Genomic DNA, 21,776 nt, shown 5'->3' on the forward strand with positions numbered 1-21,776 from the left:
ATTTGCGATATTATTAAGACGTTTGTCTGTGAGATCTAAGAGATTTCTCATGCGCGCCACAGAGGTCTGTCAGTCACACCCACACACAACAAGAACGAGTGCGGCACACACACACGCGAAGGGGCTGTTCACATATTGCATCTTTTGCACGCTCAAGTTCGTTATTTCAAATGCAGGTGCATGGTATGCGTGCTCATAATAAGTGACACGGTCACGACGCGCACGTGGTCCGACGAGCTCGTTTTTTCAAGGCGCGTCCACACTGCATCGAGTAAAAAACCTCTCAACTTTTCAGAATGCCGCAAGTGCACCGCAGGACATGTAACTTCCTCACCTTTTCCGTAATAACGTTGAAAGCTCAGCCAAGATGAAGGAACAGCTGACAGCTGTATGTGAATTTTTTTTATTAATTTGGTAGCAGTGCTACTGCAACCAGTTTTAGTGCTGCAAATCCATTCATCCATTGCTGAAATTTCCGCGTCTTCATGGAGAGAGCAGGTCATGGTTGCTTAGCAACGGCAGACTCCTCAGGATCGCAAGTGCCAGAAGGCTTTGGGGAAAAAATCAGAAAGCGGCGTGCATAGCGTTTTCCACGCGTTTTTAGACGCGATATGCAAACGGCCCCTTACAGTACAAAAATTCCTGCTTAATACAAAGAGTGACGATGGCGGAGACAGTAAAAGGTTCCAAAGTGTGGTTATACTTCACAAGAGTGGATGAAGTGGTTGTCATAAGATGCAGTGGTTGTCATAAGTGCAACAATATTTTTGCATGTAATGGCGGAAACACAAGCAATCTGTCAAAGCATCTTTCAAAAGTGCATTTTGTGCAGACAGAGAAATGCAAAGTTTTCGACTGCCTAACACAACACAAAGTACCGATACGAATACCGTTAAAGTACCGGACCATTAAGCAGCATCGGTAAGAGTAGTAATAGCGTTAAAACCTTAACGATACCCATCCCTAGTCCTGAATCATGTAGTGGGTCAAGCACATCTGCCCTGAGAGGAAGAGTTTTGGCAGAAGACAACAATCATGTCCGGTTCTTTATTGGTCTCTGGGACAAGCAGCTCTTCCTGGGCAGGACTGACTGATTGTTCTCCACTCAACTTCACCCAGACGTCTTCCTTCAGCTCAGCCCTGATGTCAGTCTCTGATGCTGTACATTACAAAGAATGGGAAGTGAGGTTGCTGAACGTAACCTTTTGCTTCTGAAATAATGAAATACTCAGAAATTGAAAAGCATTGTGAAGAAAAGTGAACAACTCTTTAATTCCAACATGATTTAATTAATATCCATGGTAAATAGATTTTGTTGTATGGATGTTTTGAAAAAAAAAAAAAAAAAAAGATAAAGATGTTAATTAGAAGCAGGTTTTTATATGGCACAGAATGAACGTTTGTGGTCTTTAAGATGTTTTTGAAAGAAGTATTTTATTTGCTCACTAAAGCTGCATTTGTGTGATTAAAAATACAGAAAAATTTAAAATATCAATACAATTTAAAATAACTTTTCTGTTGTAAAATGCAATTTATTCCTTTTGATCAAAGCTGAATTTTCAGCATCATTACTCCAGTCTTCAGTGTCACATGATCCTTCAGAAATCATTCTAATATATTATTATTATTATTGTAGAAACTAAGATACATTTTATTTTTCAGGATTCTCTGATGAATAGAAAGTACAAGAAATATATATATTTTGTAACAATATAAATGTATCTTCTGTTGCTTTTTATTATGTTAATAGATCTTTCATTAATAAAAAAAAATAATTAAAAAAATAGTAAATACTCAGAAAAATACTCAGACCCTATTCTTTTTAAATGTAAAAAAAAAAAAAGTTTTGAATACATGAATGTAAATTGTGATTTTATATTTATTATTCTAATATAATAGTAAATCACAATGTATGTCCATAAATCTTAAGTATATAAATGCATATCTGAATATACAGTATATAGTCTACACTTCAACATAAATATAATATCTTTATTATTAGGCATGTCAATAGGCAGATGTTCTTTTTTTTTTTTTTTAAATGTAAATGTTTTTTAAATGTATCCTGTACTTGTACCAATGCAGATATTGTACTATATTAGTTATATATTAGTTATTTTAATTATTACTATCTATCCCATGCTGCTGCAATTGTCTCAATTCACTTCAGTCACTACTGTATTTGTAAATATATGTTGTTGTTGGCAATTCCCTAGCCCTCTCAACTATGCTTAACTGTGTGGAAAAGATGGGTAACAGCATTGTCGCTGACTGTGAGGAACTTTTGGCACCACAGCCAGCCTTTTTTAAAGTATATGAAAAATACTTCTTTTGGTTAAGATTAGTGAGATGCACTTAGAATAATTAATGTAGTAAAATATTTACATTAATAACTATATAAAGTATGATCAGGTATTATAAAAAGTCTATTGATATGCCTTAAAATAAAGATATAGTTATATTGAGCTGTAGCAAATACAACATACTGTATATCCATATTTGCATTTAAACAGTATATTCGGATTTATACATATTTTCAGATTTTATGATATGCATTTATATCAATGATTTACATTTATATATTCAGACTTATAACTAAAGCATATATTCAGATTCACTTCTAAATATTCACAATTTATTCACAATCTATTTATTCAAAATATACATTTATATATTCAGAATTATAACTATACATTCAGATTAACTTCTATATATTCACTATTTACATTTATAAATTCAGGCTTATAATTATATATTCAGATTAACTTCTATATATTCAGGCTTATAACTATATATTCAGATTTACATTTATATATTAAGAATTTACATCTATATATTTAGATATAATATATTCACAATTTAAATGTATATATTCAGGTTTTTATATAATTATTTCCTGTTTGGCACCTCATTATATATATATATATATATATATATATATATATATATATATATATATATATATATATATATATATATATATATGTGTGTGTGTGCAAAACACACACACACACACACACGCACACACACACACACACACACACACACACACACACACATATATATATATATATATATATATATATATATATATATATATGTGTGTGTGCAAAACACACACACACACACACACACACACACACACACACACACACACACACACACACACACACACACACACACACACATATATATATATATATATATATATATATATATATATATATATATAGGTAGAGAATATATTTATGTCCTTTTGTATTTGTATATGAAGAGACACACACACACACCAAATTGAGGCAGTAATTAAAGCAAAAGGAGCCCCTATCAAGAATTGGTAAAATAAAGACATAGAGCCAGAGCCATAGAGAGATGTGCACTGCTCTTATCATAATAACTATACAGTGTTTTAACCACATAATGCATATTTTAGGTTTCAGACATTTAAATACACATAAATACTTGTAAAAAAATACATTTAGAGTTTGAAAAATACACGCATGTCTCTGGAATCAACAATAATAATCCATTCAAAATTTATTTGCAGGTGTTTTTTATTCATATTAAATACTCACAGTGCAAGTAACTATAAAGTTCACTCTATTCTTTATCCAATTCACCGGCCTCTCATTACCTGTATTTCGGGATAACTTGATGAATTCAAATGCTGTAAATCTGATTAATAAGACTCTATGAATTGCAGCGCAAACACATTACAGGTCACGATCAAGATCATTTAGAAAGGATTTTAAACAACAAAACAGACTCATTTACAAATATTTATGAATCAGAATATCAGATTGTTCATGACATGGTATGCAACTTTGTAAATATTTTAAATAAAAAAGGAAAAAATAAATAAAAGCAATCCATCTTAAAAAGCATGGTCTCTAACCTTCTTCCCTAAGTAGCTATAGGCCTATTTCAAACTTATCTTTTATACAGACCTTTTTAACAGCACACAACCTCTATGAGCCCTTCCAGTCTGGTTTTCATCCATTACTCAGTACTGAAACAACCATGGTTACGGTTCTTAATGATCTTCTCTTAGCTTCTGATTCTGGTGCTTTCAGCTCTCTCCTTCTGTTAAACATCAATTCAGCTTTTGACACTGTTTGTCATGATATACTCCTCTCATGGCTTTCAGCAATTGGAATTACTGGCACAACCCTTGGATGGTTTTCCTACTATTTGACCAGGAGGCAACAATTTGTTATAAATCAGAAGCACATATTATCTACCAAATCGATCTGTTCTGGTGTACCACAGGGTTCTGTTTTGGGCCCTCTCCTCTTTACCATTTATATGCTACCAATTGGACAAATAATCAAACGCTATGGGTTTAACTTCCACTGTTAATCTGCTGACATTGAAATTTATTTTAGCGTACCCTCCACCTCAATGTTTCCTCCACTAACAAATTGCATCAGGGAACTCAAGTCTTGGCTGGAGGCAAATTACCTTAAATTTAACTCTGATAAAACTGAGGTAATTCTGATTGGCTCCAAAGCTGTTGTATTGAAGCTCTCTTGTCAACTGATGGAACTGGATGGTGATCTGATTGTGCCCTCCTCTAAGGTTCGCAATCTTGGTGTTCTCATTGATTTGACATTTGACATATTTGATCCTCTATCAGTCAGCAGGATGTTGAAACTGTTATACATGCCTTATTATTGCTGTTATACAATCTCAATTAGATTACTGTAATTCACTTCTTTATGGCCTTTCTGCTAATAACATCAAATGACTACAACTGCAGCTTGATTACCAACACAAGAAAGTGTTAATCAGATAATCTCTTTACAACAAAACAAGAAAAAAACAAGCAACCGTCTAGGCATAATTATTATTATTAATAGAGACATATTATTATTACTACATAGAGACATAGCTAAATCTACTGTAGGCTACAACAGTAGCTTAATATATTGTCAACAGTTAAGACATTGTTTTATCACCTCAGAAATATAGCCCGGCTACGTCCTATGTTATCCTTTTCGGTAGCTGAGAAGTTGATTAACTCTTTTGTCTTTTCGCGCATTGACTACTGCAATGGTCTTCTAGCTGGGGTATCTAAATCATCACTGGATAAATTGCAATATCTTCAAAATTCAGCTGCTAGAGTATTATCTGGGATCAAGACCAGGGACCATATAACTCCAGTCTTGGAGTCCCTGCACTGGCTACCTGTTAGGTACCGTATTGATTTTAAAATCCTTATGTTGGCCTATAAATCTCTACACAATCTGGCACCTGAGTATTTGACTGACTTATTAATCCCCTACACACCACGTCGCAATCTGCGCTCCTCTCAGAGTGGTCTATTGGTTGTTCCGAAGACACGGCTTCATACGTGGGGTGACCGAGCATTCTCTGTCTATGCTCCTAAGCTCTGGAATTCTCTCCCGGCCGACATCAGGGAAGCAAATTCATTAGTGACTTTTAAATCTCTTCTTAAAACATTTTATTTTAGGATTGCTTTTACATGAACTTGATTTTATGCGTTTATTTTCTTGTACTTACATTGTGTTTATTCATTTGGTGTTATGCTTGTATGTAAAGTGCTTTGAGAAAGCTACTTTTAAAGGCGCTATACAAAATAAATATATTATTATTATTAATTTACTCACATTAAACCGAACATTTATTTTGATGGGTTGCCATGAAGATCTTTGAGTGTCTGGGTTTGTGATATGACAGTTTTCTCAAATGAAACAGTAAATCCTCATGAAGTGACGGTTTATGCGTTACACATGGCAGAGACTACAAAACAGCGAGATCCCATGCAGCTTCGCCTGTCACCCACAGAGATGTAAAATTTGCAGGAGTAATATTTAAATAGTATATATTAGATGTTATTAGATGATATTATTAGTATAAAATATTTAGCAGTTTAATATTCACAGACACTAGTATATATTCGGCTACAGTCTGGAGCCCTGCACTTAGACTAACACGGAAGCGACTGAACGCAGCTGCGGGTACCGAATATACTCGGGAGTCGGTAACTTACTACGGGTACTACAGAGACGCTGGTATCATCATATTTTTTAATTTTCAGCAACGACTTGGTAGTGAAGTGCCAGTACTTGTGGCATCCCTAGTCGCAGTTTTACTGTCTGGTTGGTCTAGTCTGAAATACTGCTAAACAGTGGACATACTGCTAACCACTGATCTATAATATAGAAGTGGCTTCACTGTCTGTTGGTAGTTTAGAACGCGATGAGCGATCCAGTCATATATAGATCAGTGCTGCTAACGTATTTTCATTTCTTCTTCGCTGCTCTAAACAGGGGTTGCTTGTGGCAACACAGCACAACTTCCTGTGTTTGCAATGCATTCTGAGCAGTGAAGAAGAACCGTGCAGTGGTTAGGCAAAGCTAGCGGTCATAACTAGGTCTTGTTTAAGAAAATGGAATCGGATCGGTATATGGGTTCATGTACTCGCCGATGCCAGAATTTGTTGTGGTATATTTTTATGTTCCTTTAGAAAACATAAACAATATACACTTTGGAAATGCCAGGTATGTGATATCCATTTATATATCTCAACATGACACAATACCAGTATAAAGTTCTTGAACAGTAAGACTTTTTGTAAATAATTATCTTCTGCTAACCAAGCCTTATTTGATCCAAATTAAATAAAGTTGCATATGCTAAAGCAGTAATATTGTGAAATACTTTTACAATTTAAAATAACTGCTTTCTATTTGAATATATTTTTACAATTCAAAAGCATGGAGTCAGTATATATAGAAATTACAACTTTTATTTAGCACACAAGTAATGATAAGTTCATCCATCATGTTACAAACGATGCTGTTCTTCTTTCTATTTATAAAAAAAAAGAAGGTAAAACTTTAGAAAAGGTAACACTTGTTAACTATTAACTACAATAAATTCTTAATTTGCTGCTTATTAATAGTTAGTAAGGTAGTTGTTAGGTTTAGGTATTGGGTAAGATTAGGGATGTAGAATAAGGTCAAGTAGAATAAGGTATTAATATGTTCTTAATTAGCACTAATACATGGCTTATAATCAAGTAATATGCATGCTAATAAGCAACAAATAGGTGTTACCTATTCTAAAGTTTTACCAAAAAATAAAAAAAATTAATAAAAAATTTCCATTCAACATAAAATTCAACATAATAATAATAATAATAATAATAATAATAATAATAATATTTATAATAATATTTTTTTTGAGTAGCAAATCAGAATATTAGAATGATTTCTGAAAGAATGTTACTGTAGTAAAAATCATCTTTACAAGTCAGCTTTGATTGTTCCTAATTAACTGTTTATCTGCACTCATAAGTGAATCTCAAGTTATTTTGTGAGATAAATATATTCTAAATAAATTAGAAAAAAAAAACAATTAGAAAAAAATATATATATTTTGTCCTCACATTCTTTCTTGTAACTTTTCCCTCTCAGTCAAATACCTGACTGAAACGCCCTAACATCTACAATGTCCATCAGCTTGATTCCATCATAATATACTTTCAATCTGAATAAAACCAGTTAGTTTAGATCAGATCAAACACTTTTTTCAGGTCACCTGTCAGAACAGTTTGCATTAGAATTTTGCCACCAGCGTTGACACTCAATCTGACATTTCACACTCCATTACATCAGTGGCGTAGCCACGAGTGTGCCCGGGTGTGCCTGTGCCACCCAGAGTGGCAGTTGGCACACCTAAAAATAGATGCAGAATTATTTTTTATAGTCTCAATAAAAAAAATGTTGTTGCTATTGTTGTTTGTAATTTACATTTTAAATTATTTTTGTTAAAATATATCTGCCGACATTTGGACTGCCAACCAATCAGCAAACAGCAGCTGACTGTGACCCCAGCAGTCTATGATATAAACAGATAATTTTAGATTGCACATTGCTAGCTAGCAATATGTCACAGAGCTCCTTTTTTGTTAAATGTAATAATTTTCTTCCAAATACGATAATTTAGAATTTCTGGTACGATACTTGGACATTTCCAATCTGACAACACTGTCTGTTGATGTATCTCGCTCCCCGGGCCCAACATCAACAGACAGTGTTGTCAGATTGGAAATGTCCAAGTATCGTACCAGAAATTCTAAATTATCGTATTTGGAAGAAAATTATTACATTTAACAATTAACTACATGTTGACACGACCTGCAAATTACCGCTAGGAGTATGGTTGGACGGAAGCAGTGCAACAAAAATACTATCCCATAATTTTGCACAGTAATCTGACAATAAATGTGGCACACCCAGATTTTCATATGCACACCCAAAATCTCTTTTCTGGCTACGCTACTGCATTACATGTACGAGTGACATAAAATGTTTAACCTTGGTGAACATTCTTGAACACAACTCATTGAATGTGTTCAGAATGTTCTGAAACAAGTTACATAAAAAAAAAAATGGATGAATGTCCAACATTGAACACTGTAATAACATTTCTGAAAGAATATTAACCAAAGTTCTTAGAATGTTCCTTGTTACCTGGAATACTGTATATATGGCAAAACATATTAAATCACAAAACATTTTTGCCATTAATTCATAACATCAGGTTTAGAAAGAAAGAAAGAAAGAAAGAAAGAAAGAAAAACGGACAAACTTGCTCATTTCTTAATGAACGCATAAAGATAAGTTGTAAAACATGTATGCTGGTGCCAAGAACAGTGTCCATATCCAGTAAATAAACAGACGGCTCCAAAACATCTGACATTACATCAACATCTTTGTACAAAACTGCTATAGAAAGCAATAAGTGCAGGAATGCAAGACATGTTACACAAACACACACATGTATCTGGGTCAGTAGTGGGCGTATGCATTCCTGCAGTTTGACTACATTTACTAATGCCCTGTGAAAGCAAACACACAAAACACACACACACACACACACACACACACACTGGAAGTGTTACAATGACTCCAACAGTCTGGTCAGAATGAAAGCAAATATTAGAAAGCAAAAGCATTAAGCAAATATCTATATACATAGTAAAGAGAATGTGGTCAGAATCAGTTCAATGGAATCTTGTCGCGATCTGATTAACATGCATGAAGTGACCAAATGTAAAATAACACCAAAGATAAAAGTGTTATTTTGAGAATCTGTAATGAAAATTGTTATAAGTTTTTAAAAATTTTATGGAAACATAATTCCAGTTTTGGGACGCTTATCACGGTAATGATGTTAAAGGTTACAGAGACATTTCTTACAAAGTTTTAATAACTTAATTTTCACATAAAATATGTTATTTGAATGCTTATTTTTAATATTCTAAGAATGTTAAAATGTCTATATGTTATTTTTTTGATTAGAATGTTACTAAAATGTTTCTTAGAACATTCATCAAGTTCCATCTATTGATCTTCAACATCCATCATTTCAGCATTATATTTACTTTATGCATTTATTAGAAATTCATTAAAAAAAAAAAAAAAAAATATATATATATATATATATATATATACATCTATAGGATGATACCCTGCAAGCTTTCTGTCATTTAAAGTTCTTCCTTTTTCATGTCAAATACCAAATGATCTGTTTTACTGCAGTGATTATAATGGTGTTATTTTGACAGGAACAATGGTTTCTAAACAAACTGTTCTCATAATAAACATAAACTATACTTTTAGATTTGAGACTGACAGGAGTTTATAAATCCAAATAATGAAGTGAAAAACTGATGCAGGAAACAATGTAAAGTATAAACTGTTTGGAACATCTCATACACTATTAATATTTAAAGCTACAATTTGTAAGATATTTGCAGTAAAATATCCAAAAACCACTAACTCTAGTGTTATATATTTTGTCTAGCTGATTACTAACAATGTCTCTAATGTTTTCAACTACTTGTAAATCATGAGAAAATTCCCATTCTAAACAGTGACACGGGGCTGTGCAGTCGCCTGTCAATGACGTTAGTTAACCTTTGTTACCACCTTTACTGACATAGAAACCACATGACAACAGTGTCGTGGACAAATGTGGAAGTAGTGTCTAGCATCCAGCAAACCCGGGGGGCAGGGTTTAATATTTTATTGAAGCTTCCCCGCGCCGCCATTGATTAGCGGACCCCCACCTGCTGTTAGCATTTCATTGACTCCCATTCATTTTGTTGTCACTTTGACAGTGCAAGAAGAGTTCATATACTATGCCTATGAATTTATTACTGTAAGCTGCAATTTATTTTAACTGCAATGAACACATTTAGGTCACAAGGGGAAAAATGGACTTACTTCTGATCTGATGTCTATTTCTGCAAGTAATTCCTATATATGCTGCAGCAATTGTGATGAGCAAAATGATGAGTACCCCACAGACTGAAGATATCACAGTGGTGCTCTGGACACGCTTAGGTTCATCTGACACTTTCCCTTGTTCTGCAAGAACAATACAAGTTCATTGTATATTTGTGTGGAGTAGTGAAATGTGTTTGTGGTCTTCAGTCTCCCTAGAGAGCTTTCTTTTGGATGCAAACTCTGTAACCTTACATATACTCAGTATGGTAGCAATGAGATAAAATATGACATAAAAGGGTTAGTTCATTGAAAAATCTAAATTATGTAATTAATAACTCGTGAGACCCCATTTATCTTTGGAACAGTTTTAGATATTTTTGATTTAGTCCTAGAGCTCTCAGTCCCTCCATTGAAACTGTGTGTCCATGTCCAGAAAGGTAAGAAAAACATCATCAAAGTAGTCCATGTGACATCAGAGGGTCAGTTCGAATTTTTTGAAGCATCAAAAATACATTTTGGTCCAAAAAATGCAAAACCTACAACTTTATTTATCATTGTCTTCTCTTCCGTGTCTGTTGTGAGAGAGTTGAAAACACAGCAGTTTGTGATAACCGGGTTTGCGAATGAATCACTCAATGTAACCGGATCTTTTTAAACCAGTTCACCAAATCGAACTAAATCGTTTTAAACGGTTCGCGTCTCCAATACACATTAATCCACAAATGACTTAAACTGTAAATTTTTTTAATGTGGCTGACACTCACTCTAAGTTAAAACAAACCAATATCCCGGAGTAATTAATTTACTCAAACAGTACACTGACTGAACTGCTGTGAAGAGAGAACTGAAGATGAACACCGAGCCGAAAAAAAGTTTCAAAAATGAAGTTGTACGTTTGAAGGAGTATTTTTGTTCCCAAAATACTCCTTCCGGTTTGTCACAAGTTTCGGAAAGTTTTTTTTCGAGTATGGCTCTGTGTGACATTAGATGGAGCGGAATTTCCTTATATGGGTCCTAAGAGCGCGCGCTCCCGTATAGCAGAGCACTGAGAGCAGAGACATTCACTGATCAGAGCGAGAGCGTCGCGAAAAGTCACAAAATAAGTGTGTTTTTGGTTGCCAGGGCAAGACAACCCTGCACAGATTACCAAAAAAAAAAAAAACAACAGCATTAAGGGACCAGTGGATGGAGTTTATTTTTACAGAGCATCAACGGAGTTGTGCAAGTGTTTTTGTTTGTTCCCTGCATTTCGAAGATGCTTGTTTTACACACAAGGCCCAGTTTGACGACGGATTTGCGTATCGTTTATTTCTTAAGGATGATGCAATTCCAACGAAAAAGGGTCACGATCGTGTGTTGGAACCGCAGGCGGTGAGCAGAACTGCTTAAAATATCTCTGCCTCCTTGTTAGTGCGTCCGCCTCCCATGCCGGAGACCCGGGTTCGAGCCCCGCTTGGAGCGAGTCGCTGCTGCTCTCGTTCAGTTTCAGCCTCGGGATCTGATTCTGGATCATAAATAAACGGCTGAATCTGACTGTTAGCCATGGTTTGTTTTGGATGATGTTTTTTTTTTTTTTTTTCTCACGGTAATGTCACAACTTCCAAACGCTCTCAACGCAAAAGCCTACTGGCGCTTGTGATTCTTTAGCTCCGCCCACACGTCACGCCTCCAGCCTGTCGTGTTTTTCTGGGAAAAATCGGTACAGACTATTTTTCTCTTATGAATATAATAAAACTAAAGACTTTTTGGAGTTATGAAGGATGCAGTACTACTCTATAGGTACTCAAGATTAACAGGATACTGAGTAAAAACGAGCATTTTACCCCCCCTTTAAACTCTGTCCTGAAAATAAACGGGGATCTCACGGGTTTGGAACGACATGAGGGTGAGTTATTAATTACATTATTTTTATTTTTCAATGAACTAACCCTTTAAGGTTGACAGCAAAACAATAGCTCCATTTCCCAGTGAACAGTTAAATAAACAGAGATAAAATAAGCATTGTGAAGTCATTGTGAAAGTAAAAAAGAAGCATCTCCTTATTTCTCTCACTAGCATTCAGAGAGCTCACATTTAGTTTTACAATTCTGAATGAGTTTATTTTATAACCTGCATCCAAAAGTCTTGCAAAAGTTATGGAATATTTATTTTTGCCAGAGAATAGTCATTAAAAAAAATATCTTCAAATTTCACACTTTTTTTCTCTTAAATGCAAGTTTATATCTTAATTCTCTCTCTCACAATTCTGACTTTTATATAGACTCAGAATTGTGAGATAAAAGAATTAAGAGATTATAAAATCTGAATTATTAAATATAATATCAGAATTGTAAAATTTAAATTCAGAATTGAGAGATATAAACTTGAAACTGCTAGAAAAACATATACTTTTTTTTTCATTGTAGAAATAAGCTTCCATAGTGCTGAATTAAGAATCAGTAGTAACGTTTATTGATTTAATCAAATTATTAAATTAGATTTTACATCACAGGACCATTAAAATGAACAACTGAACAGAAGAAATGGCATATATAAGCATATAAAATACACTTTCCCTTCATAATTTGAGTATGTGATACGCACAACAAAGGACGATGAAAAATAAATGGTGATACTGACCTGTGACCCCCAGATAGATTTTTTCATGCCTTAAAGGATTTTTCTTATAGTAACAGATGTACAGTCCCTGGTCTGATAAACACACACTATGAATCACAAGAGAACAGTTTCCTGTCAGTCTCAGCTCTGTTCTGTTCCTGTACTCGAGTGCAATTTGGATGTCTTCTTGGTCATCATCTTTGTAGTAATTAACCACGAGTGCCTCATCAATGTTCTTCTGCCAGACCAGAAACGGAGGCCAGTCAGGAGGACACATGCAGGGAAGAGTTGCTGCTTCTCCAACAATAGCAATAACTTCAATGTGTGGGTGGTCTGTGGAGGAAATCACATCTGAAGTTTAATAAATATTATGGTATGGACTGTTTGATCTCCCACTGGTAGAGGTGGGGGAATTATTGTGGTTCACAATTTACAATTTAACATCAGCGCTGGGTGCATACCACAGTTTTCATCATCTGAATGCCTTGTTTTGAGCATCTCTGCCCCCAAAGCTATTACCATCGCTACAGTCTCATCAACCACCAAAGGCAAATTAAGCTTTTATGTCTGAATTTGCAGATTTGTTTTCAATGTTGTGTTTTAAATTCAAGAATGCCTTATCTTTACATACACACTGACCAAAATGACGGTGTGATGACTAAGGACTTTTTGTTTTTGTTGGACTGTTTTAACAACACATAACAAAGGCCACAAATTAGACCACTGCAAATGATGCAGTTGTTTCACAGCTGTTTTCTGTTGAAATTAGTCTCTCAGATCATTTGGAAATTTTCTTTGACCTGAATCTGTCTCTGCCTCCTCTCTAATTTGGATTATTTTGCTCACTTGAAGTCTAGCTGTGTCTCTATTGCTCGTTCTGCCATTTGTGTTCTAAGAAATCAGCTTGCCGTAAATTGGAGTGCAAGTAGGGTAACTCAGGCCTGAATGTGTTTTTATCAAGCTTGGAAAGACCACTTGAGAGAAAATAAAGCTGAAATTGAGTCTACCAGATCTGTTTATTTTTCTCAGATTATATATAATAATAAGAGTAATCCCAGGCATTTCTTTCATACTATTAACAGACTTCTTTAAGTTAAATGCCAACACTTCTCTACCTGTTTCAAATAAGTTGTGTAATGATTTTCTTATTTTCTTTAGTAAAAAAATTTACAATGTTTACAAAAAGCTGAAGCCGTTTCCTCAGTTTGCCTGTCTAGTGTTCATGGCACATTGTTTACAAGTTTTTTCTCAAATTGACTCTGAGCTGCTTTAGTGCTTACTAGGGAGGTATCACGTATGAAAGATACCCCTGCAAGTTTGATCCCTTCCCTACAAGCTTATTTAAGTCTTGTTTTAATCTGATTTAGATCTTATCTCACTGATCGTCAACAGTTTGTTTGTGCAGTAGGTAAACATCCAAAACACCCCTTCTACCGCCGTGGGTACCGCCGCCACGGCGTCTGTAAAGTGCATTTGCAGCTTTCGACCACTGAGTGGCGCTTTAACCAAGTTATCAAACAAGCACATCGAAGCACGTTTTCGCAATTAGATGTCAGTTTTGCCTCGCTGATGACGGCTTCAGTAACATTTACATTTATTCATTTAGCAGACGCTTTTATCCAAAGCGACTTACAGATGAAGACAGTGGAAGCAATCAAAAACAACAAAAAGAGCAATGATATATAAGCAGAGATGTATAGTAACGAAGTAGAACTACTTCACTACTGTACTTAAGTACTAAAAGGCGGTATCTGTACTTTACTAGAGTATTATTTTTTTCTCCTACTTCCACTTTTACTTCGGTACATATTTTCGCTGAGTTTAATACTTTTACTCCGATATTTTTTTCATGTGCTGCATCGTTACTCGTTACAATTATAATAATGTTACGAATCATTCCATTACAAACCACTGCTAGAACTGTAGATGGCAGGTTTGATGAAGCTGCCACATCATTGAGCGAATCAAGCGACACTGCGCGTGCTGACTGAACTGCTGTGAAGAGAGAGATGAACACCGAGCCGAGCCAGATAATGACTCGTTCACGAGTCAAGAGCCGGTTGCATCGGTTCTCGGATGACCAGTAACGTTAGTTCTTTCTGACAGTTCCGATTCAATAAACCAGTTGAAGAAAACAGTTCACCGATTCTTTTGCGCTCGATGCAATGGCGTCATTGGCGTTGACTGTACATGGGCTCATAACATTAACACAGAATCAGTTCAGAATCAATCACCAAAAGAATCAGTTCAGTTCAGACGCTCTGTGTGTCGGTTTGCTTCACGCTAAATCACACATGCGCAGTATCATCAGCTCCTCGGTTCACGAATCGGACGCGCCTGACAGAAACGGTTCTTGACTCGTGAACGAGTCATTATCTGGCTCGGCTCTGTGTTCATCTTCAGTTCTCTCTTCACAGCAGTTCAGTCAGTGTACTGTTTGAGTCAATGAATTACTCTGGGATATTGGTTTGTTTTAACTCAGAGGGAGTGTCAGACACATTAAACAAGTTAAGCTTAATTCATCTGTGGATTAATGCGTATTGGAGACGTGAACTGTTTAAAACGATTCAGTTCGATTTGGTGGACTGTTTCAAAAAGATCCGGTTACATCGAATGATTCGTTCGCGGACCAGATATCACAAACTGCTTTGTTTTTAACTCTTACAACAGACACGGAAGAGAAGACAATGTAGTTTTTGCTATTTTTGGACCAAAATGTATTTTCGATGCTTCAAAAAATTCTAAATGACCCTCTGATGTCTTATGGGTTTGAAACAACATGAGGGTAAGTTATCAATGACATCATTTTGCAAATTGGGCTAACTGACCCTACTAACCGTTTTTTATTTACAAGAAGTTAGTCAAAGGAATTGTTATTGTCCTTTAGGTTAATCATTTGAAATAGTAAAAACAATATGTTCAAACTTTTGACTATTTTCTTTAATAGCTACATAACACAATACTTCTACTTTTACTTTCAGTACTTGAGTAGTAAATTTTAAAATAGACTACTTGCAATACTTAAGTACAAAAAATGTTGAATACTTTAGTACTTCTACTTAAGTGTGGTGCTTAAAGAGCACTTCTACTTCTACTCAAGTCACTTTTTTGATAGAGCACTTGTACTTTTACTCAAGTATGGGTCTCTAGTACTTTATACATCTCTGTATATAAGTGCTATAACAAGTCTCAGTTAGGTTAACACACGACACGTAGCATGGGATTTTAAATAATATAATAAATAAAAAGAAAACAGATAGAATAAAAATAAGAATAGAGCAAGCTAGATAGTGGTCTTTACACATACACACATACATATGCATACATATATATATATATATATATATATATATATATATATATATATATATATAATTGCATAATAAATGAAAAGAAAAATAGAATACAAAAAGATTAGAAAGGTAGTTAGATTTTTTTTAAGAATAGAATTAGAATATTGAGTGATAAAGTTAGAGGGTCAAATAAAGATGGAAGAGATGCGTTTTAAGCCGATTCTTGAAGATGGCTAAGGACTCAGCTGCTCGGATTGAGTTGGGAAGGTCATACGACCAGGAGGGAACATTTAATTTTAAAGTCCGTAAAAGTAACTTTGTGCTTCTTTGGGATAGCACAATCAAGCGATGTTCATTTGCTGAACGCAACTTCTAGAGGGCACATAGCAGGTGATCTAAACTGGGACTGGCTGAAACCTTGTTCAGATGAATTTAAGTCCTTTTGTGATTCTGTCAATTTTACACAGTTAATCAATTCTCCCACTTGTTTAAATCTTAAGTGCCATGAGAAATCCACCTTAATTTATTTAATTTTGACTAATGTCCCACACAAATTTTCTGCTGTTGGTGTTTTTTGCAATGACCTAAGTGATCATTGTGTTGTTGCTGCTGTAAGAAATACTAAGATGCCTAAATGTAAACCTCACGTAATATGTAAGAGGAATCTCAAAAAATTTAATGAACAGGGCTTTTGCCATGATTTGTTTAATTGTGATTGGAGTAGAATAGAGCTGATTCCAGATGTGGAGTCAGCCTGGATCTTTTTCTGGGATAGTTTTTTGCAAGTAATAAATAGACATGCCCCACTAAAGAGATTCAGAGTTAAGGGGCGGGACAATCCCTGGTTTTCCTCTGAGCTTGGAGATATTCTTCATGACCGCAATTTAGCTTGGGCCAAAGCAAGAAAAACGGGCTCTTCATCTGATTGGCTTGTTTATAGGCAGTTAAGAAATAAATGTTCTTCTTTTAATAAGAAAGCAAAATCTGACTTTTATCTGTCAGCCACTAATAACACCTTAAATGATCCCAGAAAATTTTGGAAGGCTATAAAATTACTTTCTTCAACACTGTAAACCCAAATGCTCAAAATAATTAAACTGATTGAGTAGTATAAACTTAATTTTCCAAAAAAGTTCTACTAACTCAAGTAGTTTGGGTTTGTGTGACTTTTTAATAGTTTTTGAGTGATTTAAAATTATTATTTTTGATTAACTGAAACAACTTGCTCATTAAGTAAGTGTCACTTAGGAATATAATTTAACTTTACTTATTTTTTATTTTTTTAGTTGTTTCAACATGATGTCTGCATATGACATTAGTAAACTTTGTGTGTGTGTGCGCACGTGTGTGGTGAAGCAATTTGTCACCTTTAATTAAATTATATACATATAAATAAGTTAAAATAAAATAAAAACTTCATTTGACTAATGAAGCTTGTGTCTTCATGAATTCAGCTTTAAAAATTATTTTGCAAGAAAAATATTACATAAATATTACAAATTTTACATACACAAACGTTAACACTAACCAGAACAGCTGTTTTAATGTGTGCACAAAATACAATATTATATTATATATTATATATCTATTATATATACAGTATTATATATAGAATGGGCCTTTATCACATGCAGTAAAAAAAATGTTTGTTTAAAAAACTTTTCCGTTGACGTAAGGGTCGTTATTTTATTGGCTTACGCGGCTAACGTGCTCCAAGGTCAGTGTGAGACTTTTACGACGTTGTGGGAGCGCGCAACGCTTGGATAACGTTTGCTTTGGCGCCACAAAATACTGCAGTGAGTGAGGAGGATCTCAGCTTCAAGTTGTCGGCAGTTATCACGGTAAGTGTTAAATGCATTTTAAATAGGCGCTTATCTAGTGAACAGTTGCAACAGTTTAGTCTAGAAAAAACTTTAAATAGCGTTCACCAGTTACGTATATTTACATCCAAAAGTAATGGATGTCCTGCAAGGAATAACTGATGAAATGGGCCTGAAAAAAAAATGAACGGCGAACGGGCGAAGCATATGTTACACATTAGTTAACTTCTATATCATTTTCGAACGGATCATAGTCTATATTTCCGCTTGCACAACGTACGAGACAATGTAACTTTGCCTAACGTTCCATTTGTTTTATTTAAAGACATTAGACACGCGATTTAAAAATAAACATTAGTTACTAATTTTGTCTGGTGTGCAAAAACACTATATAACTTGGAAAAAATACTTTTCCCAATGAGGTGATGTGCCACTGATACGCAATTTGGGGAGTTGGAGAGCACGTGCCATTGCAGAAATGTGCCTGGAAATCCTCTGAACACTTTCATATATTTTAAGTCTAATATGGTAAAATGATATAGACGTAATTGTGCCATGTAAATTATGATCTTTCAGAATATATATTGCAGTTTCAATCGAGATCTTTTAACAATTAATCGTGCAGCTCAAGTGGTAGCTGTATTCTCTGGTCATGGTCATGTAACCTGTTTGTTGAATTGTACTCGGATAATTAAACCGTTTTTTTTCTTTTTTCTTTTTTGGAGCTATACACTTTCTAACATTAATTTTGTTTTTCTTTCAGGTTGTTGGCTTCAATATGATTTGGCAGTGTAAGTTGTGTTCAGCTTCTTCTACTGAACGACTGCAAATATTTAAGCACTACAGACTGCAGCATAGCCACTTTTCCAGTGTATGCCCCCTTCCATGCATCTACAATTATTGCATGTGTACATTTAAGACTTTTAATAGTCTTAGAACTCATTTGGCAAGATGTCACACTCACCAATTTGGCAGTAGTGCAGAACACTGTCAGCAGTCTCTGTTGTTTAAATGCCCTTTATGCCCATTTCAGCAGCATTTTTCTGAATCTGTTGTCTTCTGCCATCTTAGAAGGCATTTAAGAAATCATGAAACAGTGGCTTGCCCATATAAGGATTGCAGCTTTACCACTAATGTGTACTCTACATTCAATTCTCATAAAAGTAGATCACACCAAGCAAGTGTTTCGTCAGACTTTAAAAATGACATTGTCAGTGAAGTTGCTCAACCCAGTATTCCTGCAGTTGATGGTGATTTGAATGAAGAACCTTCAGGTATAGATGAGGATCCATTGGGGGATGATGGTGTGTGTGACACTGACAAACTAAAACAAGATCTCAGAATGAATTTATCTTCCTTATTTCTAAAGATGCAGGCAATCCTCCATGTCTCAAACACAGCTACCCAGGAAATAGTGGAGCATTTAAATCAGGTCTGCTTCTTATCGCAGCCTTTGATCAAGAAGGAAATTCAAGATATATTGCAGAGAAATGGTTGCAATTTGGCAGAATCTGCACTGGATGAGGTTGTAAGTGGAGTTATGGACTCTAATGTTATATTTACTAGTACTTCTAATTGTGCAGAGTTATCCACATCGAAGCGCAGAAAAATCTTTTTTGAGCACAACTATCCATGTGTAATGCCAATTGAGTATCAGCTGGAGCAACTTGGACATTCCAAAATGTATGTTCCTATCCTTCGAATGATTCAGGAGTTGTTTAAGAACACAGACATTCTAAAAATAATTACTGATCCAAATACCAATTCTGGTCAATATGCATCATGTTGCAATGGCTCTTATTTCCTTGAAAATGAATTATTTTCAACCGGTGATCTCATTTTACCCCTCCAGCTATATATTGATGATCTTGAAATTGCCAACCCACTTGGCACATCACGTAAAATTCACAAACTTTGTGCTGTTTACTGGGCATTTGCCAATATGCCACCAAAACACAGATCAACTTTACACAATATACAGCTAGCATTGCTTGCAAAAGTGACAGACATCCATAAGCATGGGTATGCAGCTGTACTTGCTCCATTATTACGTGATGTTCATATTCTTGAACAGGATGGTGTCTTTATTGAAAGAGCTGGTCGCAATGTCAAAGGTACCATCTTTTGTGTTTCTGCTGACAATCTAGCCGCCCATGGATTAAGTGGCTTTGTGGAGTCATTTAAAGAAGGCTATGTTTGCAGATTCTGCTTGGCCACAAGAGAACAGTTTAAAGCAACTGAAGCCAGGCAGTTTTCTCAAAGAACCAAAGACAGCCATGACCTTCATGTACAAAACCTTCTGGAAAGTGACACTTGCTCCAACCACTTTGGTGTTAAAGCTAGTTGTGTCTTGCGTGACTCCCTGGATTACTTTCATCCAATCACAGGCTTTCCTCCAGATGTACTTCATGATCTTCTGGAAGGAATAGTTCCTGTGGAGCTTTCTCTCTGCATTAAGACTATGATCCGGATGAAGTACTTCACTTTAGAGTATTTGAACCAAAAGATTGCATCATTCCCATATCAGCACACTGATAAAGTGGATAGACCTCATCCAATTCCCAAAACATTTTTGTCTCGAGGAACGATAGGAGGGAATGGACATGAAAATGCTACTCTGCTCCGACTGCTTCCATTACTTGTAGGCAGTGTAGTACCAGAAGGTGATGGTGCATGGACAGTTTTGATGGAACTGAAAGAGGTAGTGCAGTTAGCATTATGCCCATCATTTACTGATGAAACCTTAGACTATTTTCAGTCCAAAATCAGTGATCATAAGCAAGTACTTCTGCAAACGTTCCCAGAGTTTAACCTTCGTCCTAAACATCACTACGTGGAGCATTACCCCACCATGATCAAGTGCTTTGGGCCCCTGGTGCATGTTTGGACAATGCGATTTGAGGCCAAACACCGTTTTTTTAAACGAGTGGTGCATGACGCTCAAAACTTCAAAAATATTTTGAAGACAATGGCAGTCAGACACCAACACATGATGGCATACAATCTTGCTGCCCCTTCATTTTTCAACCCTGAAACACAAGCGTCCAGTGTTGACTCTGTTCTGGTTTCAGCTCTACCAGAAGTAGCTCAGCTGCACATCAGAAGACTAACAACTAGTGACACAATATACCAGACATCAAAGGTTACCATCAATGGCACAGACTATGTCTGTGGAATGTTTTTGTCTGTCGGAGAGAGTGGTGGACTACCTAGGTTTTGCAGAGTAGAACACATTTACCTTGTCAATAGCACCATTTCATTCCTTTGTTCTGATTGTGAGTCCTGGTTTTCAGAACATCTTGGATCCTATGAGCTCTCACCTTCACAGACAAGTCTGTCAATCCACCTAAGGTCTGACTTAAACGATTCAGTCCCTCTCTCTGCATACGAGGTAGAAGGCTCGCTTCTGTTGACACCCAAGAGATTCATACAAATAAAACAAGCCAGTGGTGAGTATTTTTCATGAATCAATTACTATTTTTATTACGGTGCAGTATATAATCTGTGTATTTTAATAAGTATTTATACATGCCAATCTTTTGATTTCCATCAGCATAATGGCAGCTTTATCTCCACAAGCCATGATCCTTCGTGTTGTTGAGCCAGACCGGGCTAGAAAATTAAAACTTAGTTCACGACCAGCCTCTGTTGATGCACTGATTGCTGTTATAAAAGAACAGCTGGAAATAGACCTTGACTTCAGTTTAAAATATGAAGACCCTGACTTTGATGGAAAACTTACTTCCCTCTCTGACATTGATGAGTTGCCACAGAAAGCTGTTGTGCATGTGTCATTTGAGCAA

At 35.4% G+C, this 21,776-nt stretch overlaps 1 protein-coding gene across 7 annotated transcripts in view; it reads right to left on the reverse strand.

Annotated features, from left to right (window-relative positions):
• LOC113080114 (butyrophilin subfamily 3 member A2-like) overlaps positions 1-21,776 on the reverse strand; it is a 60,519-nt gene that overhangs the window by 14,876 nt on the left and 23,867 nt on the right. For 4 of the 7 annotated variants that reach the window (XM_026252478.1, XM_026252435.1, XM_026252514.1 and 1 more), the window contains exons 2-3: positions 12,882-13,193; positions 10,260-10,403 (exon numbers count right to left, since the gene is read on the reverse strand). In XM_026252478.1, coding sequence (XP_026108263.1) covers positions 10,260-10,403; positions 12,882-13,193 — 456 coding nt within the window. The remainder of the gene's footprint in view (positions 1-10,259; positions 10,404-12,881; positions 13,194-21,776) is intronic. The other 3 variants (XR_003281894.1, XM_026252635.1, XM_026252578.1) reach the window with 1 other exon arrangement.

This window comes from Carassius auratus, chromosome 1 (genome assembly GCF_003368295.1).
Source record: "Carassius auratus strain Wakin chromosome 1, ASM336829v1, whole genome shotgun sequence".
Lineage (NCBI taxonomy): Eukaryota > Metazoa > Chordata > Actinopteri > Cypriniformes > Cyprinidae > Carassius > Carassius auratus.